Here is an 11,609-nt window from a genome sequence, read left to right as displayed (position 1 = left end):
TGATCAGCTGTTTGAATTGCAAAGCTTTGTATTTAAACTTGTTTGAGATTTGAAATTTGGAAATAGCATTTGAGTTGAAGCTTTATAGTAGCTTTTTTAAACTCAAGAGTAATCTATTATCTTTAATTTAGTTTTATTCTGTCCATTAAGAATGTTGATGTATTTAATTTGATATCAGCGTTTCTCTTAATGTTCACCCAATAAATTTTTTATTATAGGCTAGGCTACTGTTCATAGGACTATTTCATAGAAATACCGGTAAGCCTAGAGCCTAACGTATTCTTAAATTCAAATAAGATAGTATTCTAAGATCCATTGAAAATGCTCCAATCAAATCAGGAAAAATGTGATGTGTTCCAACTTGAATCAACAAGATTAGGTAAGTTGACACCTTTACTAATATCTTCTATATATTAGATGATAATAATGGGGGATTCGAATCACTGCAAAATTCACCCATTTAAAAAAAAAACATTTTAGCCCAGCATAACTTGGAAAAACTACAGCTTCCACCAACGAAACAAACATCTAACTCTGAGACAAGCATAGATCACTGCATTAGACCTACAAACCTGTGCAGTGCTAAAATAAAAAGTAATCGATAATGTAGTATCAGACCACAGGGGAATAGAATGCACTCTTGATGCATCTATAAGCCGCTGACAGGATGATATGGTGAGCTTTAGACGACTGAATCCTGAGAACATGGATCTGGTAAGACTGGCACTCCAAAAGGAAGACTGGAAGGAACTTATGGGATCGAAAACAGTGAATCAGAAGTACAACATCTTTGTAGAGACCATGCTATACCACATGAACTGCATTTGCCCCTTCAAAGCAGGAAGAATAAACAGAAAATATACAAGACATTTTGAAGTTACTGGAAGGATAAGAGACCTGAAACAGAAGCTACTTGATGCCAACACCTTATAGCCTACCAAATGACCGGAACCCACGAACACAAGACCAAATACTCACAGTCAAAGGAACTATACGATAGGGAAGTCAAAGCAGAGAAAAGGAGAAACATAACAGACAGAATAAAGCAGTCAGCAAATCAAACTAAAGAAACATGGAAGGTAATAAATGAGGAACGAAAAATGAAGAAAACCACAGGAAATGACGTACTAAGTTTGGTAATGGGTAACAAACTAGAAACAGACCCTCACACCCTAGTGGAATATTTAAATAACTACTTCGTAAATGTCGGCCAAACCAATAATCAAGTACTAACTCCACCAAATTCTTATCTTGCCACAAACCAGGAAAACGAGGCCCTATTGGAAAGGTTCGAGAGCATATCAAAAAAAGATCTGATTGACATTTTCCTAATGACCAAGCATAAACACTCGGCGGGAATAGATTGGATCCCGGGAAAACTGCTCTACCACTGTCGTGACGAAATTTATCACCCGATTCTTCAAATAGTAAACTCCTCTATTGCAGAAGCAACAGTACCAGACTACATGAAAATATCACTTGTCTATCCAAAGTATAAAAAAAATGATAAAACAAATATAGAAAACTTCCGACCAATAGCAACACTGCCTACTTCATCAAAATACCTGGAAAAAGCAATATACCTGCAAATTCTGAATTATCTGAAACAAAACAACAAACTATATTTTCACCAACATGGATTCCGAAACGATAAGACAATAGATACAGCCTTAGCAGACCTCTTATATTTTGTCACACAAAACTGGGAACAAAAGAAAAAGGTATCCGCAATCTTTCTAGATCTTAAAAAGGCCTTCGACAGTCTGGACTGGAACATTCTAAAAACAGAAATTTGCAAAATAGGAATACGAGGCCAAGCAGGGAATTGGTTGGAAGACTATCTAACAGACAGATACCAATGCGTGGAGCTTGCATACAAAAACAAAGGCAAAACCATGACCGCCAGATCTCTAGCCCAACCTTTGAAAAACGGAGTACCGCAGGGATCTGTGCTGGGACCATTATTATTTCTTATTTACATAAACGGTTTGCCCAAACAACTTCCAATGTTTTCTAAATGTATTCTATTCGCCGACGACACAACTTTAATCATAAATGGGAAAGACCAGGACGAACTACAATTAAATTATAATACTACCATAGCTTCAACAAAAACAGCCCTGACAAACCTAAAACTTAATATAAACACCTCCAAAAGTACAGTAATAAATTTCAATACAAGATCAGCAACCGAAAACCAACTAAATACTGATGAAGAGGTGACAGATACAGCTCGATTTTTGGGAATTACACTTGATGCACACTTAACATGGGACAAACACATTGAAAAGTTGGTAGGTAAACTATCCTCAGCCCTCTATGCCATGAAACGTATAAAGGCAATAGCTGACAAAAAACTGCTCTGATAGCTTAATACTCGCTATTTGCATCACATATGGGCTACGGAATAATAGCATGGGGAGCAGCCCCGAAGACCTACATTGTGCAAGTTCTAATTCTCCAAAAGAAAATAATAAAAATAATAAATGGTTTACCACACGATACACACTGCAAACCATACTTCATACAAGATAGGATCCTCACTGTAATATCTCTATACATACTTGAAGCAATCATGCATATAAAAATTTCAAACCAGACAAACCACACAGAAGAAATATCCACGAGCACAACACAAGAAGAAAAAATGATCTTGAAATTCCCTACAACAGACTAAAAAAATCACAAAAACAGCCAGAATCCTCAGGGTGTAAATTTTTCAACTGTCTACCGGATGACCTCAAACAAATTGAATGTCAAAACCAATTCAAAAAGGCTCTCAAAAAGTATCTGACTGAGAACCCTCTGTATTCAATACAAGAATTCATGGAGCTAAGCGCTCAACGGATCTTCCGCTGATACCCTGACCTCACCCTCCTACCTTACCTGCCGTGCCCCTGATCTCAATGATATAGGTGGTAAAAATAAAAGTAAAAGTCTACCGTACTTAATTCATTACCCATTAATTTACTCTTTCGAATCGATAGCATAATAAAACTTGATACACATTACACAATAAACTATACACATAATTCAATTCATCACATAACTGTTCACATGTCAGTAATCTAGTGACCGCTTTTAGTAGAAATTCAAATATCCAATTACTGGTCATGAACCATTCAATTTTAATTGGCTAGGTACCCAGTAACTTACCCAGCCATCCTGGGTAGATCGCGTCATTTTAACACTACTTAGTGGAAAAGTAGAGTTGGTATTGAGGCTTAGACCAGTAATAGAATTTCAATGTATTGGTTTATGTAAATATTGATCACTTAATTCATCTGTGAAATTTTCAGTTCAATATTATCATCAAAATTTTTATAGTTTTTGCTTTTTAAATGTGATTTTGTGTTTGAAAATAGTTTTCTTGATTTTAAAATTTATAAAAAAGGAACTCAGGAAGTGGAAGTGCAAATTTTTAGTGAGAAAAATGAAGAACCCAAGACATAACCTACAAACTTGAGTGTTGATAGGAAATGACATTGGGTAATACGGCAAGGCAGAACATCCGAAAGGATCTCTCTGCCGATAAAAGCCATAAGAGTAAATAAATAAATAAATAAATAAATGTATTGGTCTATAACTGGTCTAAGTATTGAGGAAGAAAGAGTTGCCCAGGGAGTGGAGCATGGGTATGATCTGCAAGATTCAAGATTAGTTTATTGTCAGAACATTAAAAACAATAATGCAAGACACCGTCAAAAAATAAACAATCACAAATTTAACAATATATCACAGGTCATAGAATTATATCACATTATTAAGTATTTCAAACTGTAAGGTTAGCAGTCAATTAAAACAAATTTAACATCAATATATCACAGATCATAAAAATTACGTAAAATATCACATTATTTATACATTACATCAAGTCATTTATACTGTAAAGACAGCAGTCAATTAAAATATTTTCACACAAATTTTGTACTGTCTAATCTCAAGCTCTTTTATTTCAATTGGTAACTTATTGTACATTTTTTTCCAAACTCAACAAAACTATTCAACATAATGTGGTAGTTACACTGAGTCATTCTGAGTGCTGTAGCCTGTCTAGTAAAATGACTGTGAACATTACTATTGATTGGAAAACTGTTTACATTTTTCTTTGTGTACATCAGCATTCAAAAGCATACAGTGCAGTAATTGTCATGATTCTTAGGCTTTTAAACAATGGTTTACAATGGGTTCTATTATCCTTATTACAAATTACTCTAATTGCTCTCTTTTGTAATATAAAAAGTTTCTTCACATTTGAATCTCTCCCCCATGCAACAATGCCATATATGCCAAATGAGACTGAATAATATGTGTGATAAACAGCAATCAACACATAAAGACTATCAATATGCCTTAATCTGCTAAGCATAAAAATACTTCTAGATACCTTACTACACAGTAAGCTGACATGCTTTTCCCACTTTAATTTATTTTGTAATGTGATGCCTAGAAACTTCACATGATTAATATCACATCGGCCACTTAAATCAAATTCTAACAACTGTGTTTTGTCTTTGTTGAGACAAAGAGAGTTTGCAGCTATCCAGTCTTCGATAGTTGCATTGATAAAATTTAGGATATTTATGTTGTCAAATAATTTCTCACACTTGACTTGTATTGCTAGATCATCAGTAAACATTATAAACGCCCTGACATCACTACCACTTATTGCTGCTAGCAGGTCATTTGAATAGATAATAAAAAGTATGGGACCTTGTGTGGAGCCCTGGGGAACACTTGATTCAATTTTAGAAAATTAGAGAAAGAACCATTGTGAATAACTGAAATCTATTACTTAAGTAAGACATTATAAGCTTTATAGATAGATCATCAAACCCATAAAACCTGAGTTTTTGTACCAGAATAACATGTGAAATGGTATCAAAAGCTTTTGACATGTCATAAAGGCTACTCGTGACCTTGATTTTTCCATCTAGCCAGCTAATTCCATTCCTCAAGAACTCTGAGATAGCAGTATGATCATGTATGAGCAGTATGAGATGCCTCATCTATGAGAAAGGAGAAAAGCTGGTTCCACAGTCAAGGAGAAAGCTTTTCCACAGTCTGCTTGGTCAGCCACTAACGCAAAGTTTCAGCGGACATTTTCGACTGACAGGCGAACAGTGTTAATGTAACAGCTGACCTACAAAATCACATAAACTACTAGCCTACACTTCTGCGTTGGAAGTGACTGTCGACTGTCATCAACGTTCTGATTAATGTCATTAACGTATCGGCTGTACTGTCGTATTGTACATGTGAAACGTTACGTTAGTGGCAAGCCCAAGGAGACTGGTAAGTGAGTGCCAAGTTGAACCTGCAGTATAGTTTTCCTTAATGTCAACTGGTTAGACCTGTTGAGGCTTGTGTAGATTTCCCTTGACGATAGAATTCAATCGTATTGAAATCACGCATATGATTTTAGGTAATGCAAATCAAGCTGCTTAACCAAGATCCATTGTGCACCACGGCCATATTAGACTGCCCATAAAGAGCCTCCTAAGAGGAAAGCAGCCGATAAAGACAGACGTTGGTTCTGGCCGCGAGCCACACCTCCAACCTCCAAGTGGTCATCTACGCATATACCGCGAAGTGCGGGCGCGCGAACTACTATTCAACGGCCCTGTCAAGTCGGTAGACAAGTACAGGAAGCTCAGCCCGCGTTGCAGTGGAACCACCAATCCTTGTCATCCCAGGCATAGGCACTACTGCAGTTCTGGCGGTATGTGAGCCAATTAAGGTGCGAACAGAACAACTGGGTCGCGATTTAGCTTTCGGTTTTGATCGATGTCACTAATCAGCTGGCAACGATCGTGTGAAACTTTTTCTTTACTTGACCGTTCGTTTTGTTCACTCCCATACTTTACAATGTGTTTGTGTTACATGCAGGTCGATCGTGACTTCGACCTAAAGTGAGAGCTTAGAACATCGACTTGGCCGTTGTGCTCGTGCTTAGCCCACATAATCTTATGATCATGCATGGGTCATGATCATGATGGTTCGAGATGATATTTTCTAACTAGCATGCAATTGACGATATTGGGGAACCTAAACCTAGACGCAAATATAACAGACTGAAGCTGCAACGCTCCAAACCACTTGGTTAAACCGCAACTTTCATCCACCACCAATTTCTACCTAGTCTATGAAGTTTTTAATCATATTTCACATAGTCTGTAAAATCTACATACTTAATTTCATTTTTCTTTGATTGAAATTATTTCATTACATGTCAATTTGCTTTTTTCTTTATCACGGGAGTTATTTCATTACATGTCATTTCATATTTTCAGATAAGTCAGCATCCAGAGTTGAATGCCTACATTTGTCAATGCTTGGAAACCATGAAATCACTTATGCAGATGAATAAACTTGGGCAAGTGAGTGTTGTCATCTTGAATAGAGATTCTGTTCCTATAGAAAAATTTGTTTTCCGCTTTCAGTCACGTAAGGATCTTTATAATCCAAGAAGGTCAGTATTAATTTTTTGTTCAAAGTCATTGTTTTTCATTCTCATTATTGTAATATACTTTTTTCATTGACTCTGTCTCAATGAAAAAACTGTAATAATTATAATTTATGTTCCACATTGCATGAAAAATCAGATGTTTTTCAAGGTATTTTTCCAACTCAATACCTACATTTTTTGATTACAACATAGATATCTATGTTTATTCTAATGAATTTTGTTGTAAATCGCATGTCTCCAAATATTTCACTTTGGCGTATAACTACGGATTCTACATGGTATTCATTTTCATGTTATCCTATTCAGCTGGAGTGAAATAAAATGTATTCTTCATGAGAGTGTTTCTCATTAAAATTGAAAACACATTAAATTTAATTTCCATATTGTGCGGACAATATGTAGGTATAATTTTAGAATGAGAAATAATAACGGTATTTCATACTTTTTTAATTTATAAATAAATGTTGTACGAACCCTATCTGAATAGTCCAATGATAAGCGTTTCAATATGAGATCTTAATGAACGAAGTTTAAATTTTCTCAACCCGTCCCACTTCTCTCAAAAAAAACGTAATTTTTTTAAACTTTCTTTGTATAATTTTGATTGATAGGAAAGTGAATAAACACTAGATTTTTAATATTCTATTTGTTTTTATTACCTATATTAATTATTAAATATGATAATAAATCATAAATGCTTAAATCAATAATAGGAGGTTAAAAGATAATTCTCATGTCTACTGAGGAAATGTGAAATATTTGTCATTTGATAATACAAATACAGTATATTTATCATGAAAATCTTGACAGCTCAAATATGATAGTTGTATTCAATTTCAGTGATGCTGCTATGAATAAGGCTTACTCAGTTCTGAGGTCTCTGATAATGAGAATGTCTTCAACCATTGCCAGTTTGAAGAAACTGCCTGAAAATAGTAGTTTCATGATTGAGGTTCACACTACTGAAAGTGCCATGATTGAAGTGCAGCAAGCCAAAGTTCAACAGGTAAGACTAGTTTGATGAATCACAATCATACTCCTCCAGATTTACATGCTCCTCCGGTTAGGACTTCCGTAATCAAGCTGTGAAGATCCTTGTATAGAGCTTACACTTAATGCTCAATGTAATTCACCAGATTTTTATTATGCTATAAGCAATCATATTTTTAGCCTTCGTGAGTGTTATGTGTGTTAGGCATATTCTCATGTAAATATATGTTTATATCTTAACTTATGGTACAGTACTATGGGGCATTCTTGTGGTGTCCACAAACTACTATTTTTCAAAATACTGCTGTTTATTTGGTAGTACAGCTGGATCATTGCTAGACATTGCTGTCATAAATAATGAAATATTATAACAGTTTTCAATGTGTCACTTACAAATGTTTCCTGTCAGGCAGGAAAAGTTGAAGAATTTTTGATGTGGTCAGTGAAGTTCACATCACCTCAACAGAGCGTAAAATTCAATTTCTTTTCTTAGTGTAACTTGAAAAAAAAATTGAGCTTTCCAGTGTGTCTGGCATTAAATTCTATAATGTGTTGGCAAAATGAAGATGATTAAGATGCCACTTATGAAGAATTTGAATCTGTTGTCAAAATGTGGCATTATTTTAATTGTTTGTTGAATTTCTATTTATTATGAATTCAATTTATGTCTTTGTAGGCATTTCTACTATAAAATCGTTTTATTTGCAACGAGTCAACTGTATTCATAGTTTGGAGAATTTAAAATACATTTCTTCTGTTCTGCCCCAATAAATTTATATTGTATTCTTTATATGAATAAATTTTCAATTCAGTTGAGGATTTTTTTTATTTAATCCTGAAATGTATTAAAGGTCCAAATAATGCTTTCGATCAATTGATAAGTTTGGTTCTGAGAGTGTTCCAAAATATGTAATCAGCAACTTCTTCTTCTCAGCTGTTTTCCACTCAGGTGGGGACGGGGTTTCGGGTCAGTCGCTTCCAGGAGTCTCAGTCGTAGGCTTCGTTTGATGTTTGATCCCTTACCTGCAAAATCTTGAGCGATACAATTTTCCCGTTTCTTCCTAGGTCTTATCCTCATCCTAGTGCCTTCAACATCTAATTGGTCGATCTTTTTTCCCACATAATCTTCCTCCCTTCTCTCCACATGTTCATACCACCCTGCAGTCTTTTTTATTGTATTTGTTTTGATATTTCTGTAACCTTCATTCTGTTTTTATCATCTCATTTCGGATTCTATCTCTTCTAATTACGCATTTTCATTTCAGTGACCTCTAGTCTGTGTTCATGTATATAGCCACTATTCAAGTAAAATATGTGTTGATGAAAACAATTGCATACTCAAAAGCAACTATGAAAAAATTAAAGTACAATGCTACTAATAGATGCTACTTAAGTAGTAGATTTTCTTCTCCTAGACAATAATAATTCATTCCCGATTCATCGAATTCCATTTCCTTCTAATCATTCCATAGTTAGTGAATATGGCTCGTATTAGACTAGGTAACCAGACGGCGTCACTGGTTGCGTCACCGGTTACTGTACAGACTGCCAGCCTCGTCGCCATGAGTGAGTCATCACCAGAAGAGTCACTCCTGTTTGTTGTGGCTACACATGGACATTCAGCACTGTTCTAGCACCAAGTGGACACGTGCGCCGTTTTCTGAACGGTCAAGATGGAAAACTACCGTGTCCACGCGCCCGCTTGAAGGTTTAAATCATGCTTTGAATCTACAAAACTGAAGAAAAACACCTTTTTTACTTACCTTGAAGTAATTACAAGTTTCTCTTCTGGCGAAATACATATTCTTCATTCTGGTGTTTGTTCCGGTTATGTCTACCTTGAAGCAGTTCAAAAAAGGAGGATTTTGACATTCTAATGAAATAGAAAAATTTGTTTTCATCATTAAAAGTTCGTCAAGAAGGGTATAAAACAGTCCCTTTGTTTCTCTAAGGGATAATATAAAATGCACGTGCATTTTCCTGCCCGTCTCCGCCTTTTCTTTAACAAAAGAACAAGAAGCAGCGTTTCTTCATATTTTTCAGACATTACGACTGCTCACTACACTAGCATCAAACATACTGAACTCGCAAAACACAAAAATACAGTCGTGGTGACGCAAAAATAGGTGCCATTTGATTTAATACCCAGCGATAATCTTGGTCACCCAGCTGTGACTCGTCTGGTTACGGGGCAGAGTAGCCAGTCAGTCACCAAACGCTGGAGACGCAACCGGTTACTGTAATGTAATAAGCGCCATAAGAACTAGTGCCCAGCAACTAGTCGGGTGACGCAGCCTGGTTACCGAGTCTAATACGGATCTAAGTCAATCCATAAGTATCTCCAAAAACGATTATATTCATTTTACATCAGAAAGACTTACCACTCCAAATCATCCAATAATATTCTCTAAGACCCTATCTGGGAATTGGAAACAAAATTGAAGATAAGAATAACTATCATATGTTTATCTCATCATCATCATCTCACATACAAGCGGAAAGCTCATTTGAATAATATCAACCACAATAAAAAAATGCATTTTTCCAATTTCATGAAACCAACTATAACTTCAATGCAAGTAGATGTAACAAAATAATCATAAGCATATATTTCTTTCACAGGATTTTCCATGGATTGAAGCTGAATCAAAAGAAGTTGTTCTTTCAAACCCAACTATTCTACCAATCAAGAACATTAATGAAACTGGAGTCATGCAAATGGAAGTATTTATTGAAGAAAACATTTAACGCGTTTTCAAAGATCTGGCTGAGAAGCTATATTAATGTTAGGTCACAACTCGATTCATCCAATTTTTAATGGATATAGCCTACTCTACTTTCTGAACGGCAACAGAACTCTAAATCTTGTCATTGATAGAATTCTATATCTCCAAACTCGAATTACCTCGGACTCTTTGAATCTCTTTTGAATGATTTGAAGACTTTATATAAACCAATTTGACTTGAATGTAAAAAAGTACTTTCATTATTTTATAGGCATAGTATTAGAATGTTTCTTGTTCTAAAGTTCAGCATAAGAGGATGATGATACATCATAGAAAGAGTGGTTATATTTAATTGGTTAAAAGTTGGTTATATTTAATTAGAATAGAAACTACCGTATATTAATTACAATAAATTTGTATTATATTCCAATGAATGTGATGATTATTGGTAAATTGGTGCTAATATATTTTTTATTTGTTATGCAAATCAAATTTCAACACTGTGTGTTGATTCGAATACCTTTTATAGCGATTAAATAAATGTAAGTTGAATCAAACAAAGTAGGTTTGTATACACTAAACCTAGAAAAACTATCATACATAATAAATTGTCTAATGTGTTATAAATTTTGTATTTTATTGATGATCAAAGCAGATAATTTTCAAATACCCGTAGGCCTATGCATGTTTGTCTATTCTGTCGCATTCAACTTCTGATCTAGGTATGAGGTTTGATTGCGTTTCATACAAATTTGTAGCTAACATTTTCTCTTCAGAATTGAATTATCTACAATTTTCTCCCATTGGAAATACCGTTAAACAACAAATATCCTAGTTATTTATTTCACTTTGTCACAAACTGAAAAAGTACTTTTTTAGCATATTTTTCTCATTATTTCAACAAACATTCAAGTTTCACTAGTTTAACATTGAAGTTTCACTAGTTACTTCTTACTAGTTTCATACGATTTCTCAGCTAATTTTAAATGAGAATTGATTATTTAAGTATCATAAACCTGCCACAAATTAATCAAATGAAACATTTGAAAAAATGTGCAATCTTTTACAATAGTTAATCTCAGTAACAAAGCATTTTAGGGGAGGGTCTCAGTTCTTGATATCAGTCACTACCTCCGTAAACCTCCTTGTTTACGGAGGTAGTGTATCAGTTCATCTAATTTCTAGTATCAGTAAAGTTCTACCTAATTTGAATATTTCATAAGAAACTGAAACAAGTATGAAGTTGAGATGTTCAGTTTGTTGAGTCTCAGGGCATCATGACAACCTAAAAGGTTATTATAATGTTTCAAAGGTTTTTTAGGGGGTTGGAATTTTAAATGGCAATATGGTGGTATTATTAGAAATACATTAAAATATAATATGATACTGTTTGAATAAAATAAACCTCATATATTATAATAAAA

The 11,609-nt window shown here is 34.6% G+C and overlaps 1 protein-coding gene across 2 annotated transcripts; it reads left to right on the top strand.

The window, feature by feature from the left end:
* The first annotated feature begins 54 nt into the window (after positions 1-54).
* LOC111060363 (mitotic spindle assembly checkpoint protein MAD2B) lies at positions 55-10,812 on the top strand. 2 transcript variants are annotated; one of them, XM_039421524.1, is made up of 4 exons: positions 55-379; positions 6,294-6,472; positions 7,310-7,475; positions 10,082-10,742. In XM_039421524.1, the coding sequence occupies exons 2-4, from the start codon at positions 6,345-6,347 to the stop codon at positions 10,205-10,207; spliced, it is 420 nt and encodes a 139-aa protein (XP_039277458.1). In that variant the 5' UTR covers positions 55-379; positions 6,294-6,344; the 3' UTR covers positions 10,208-10,742. The 2 variants fall into 2 exon arrangements, with proteins under 2 accessions (XP_039277458.1, XP_039277453.1); XM_039421519.1 differs by lacking the exon at positions 55-379 and having other exon boundaries at positions 6,295-6,472; positions 10,082-10,812.
* The last annotated feature ends 797 nt before the right edge of the window (positions 10,813-11,609 follow it).

The sequence above is a fragment of the Nilaparvata lugens genome, chromosome 1 (assembly GCF_014356525.2).
Source record: "Nilaparvata lugens isolate BPH chromosome 1, ASM1435652v1, whole genome shotgun sequence".
In the NCBI taxonomy this organism is placed as follows: Eukaryota; Metazoa; Arthropoda; class Insecta; order Hemiptera; family Delphacidae; genus Nilaparvata; species Nilaparvata lugens.
The sequence above is the reverse complement of the archived record's forward strand: the minus strand, read 5'-3'. Positions and strand labels throughout refer to the sequence as shown.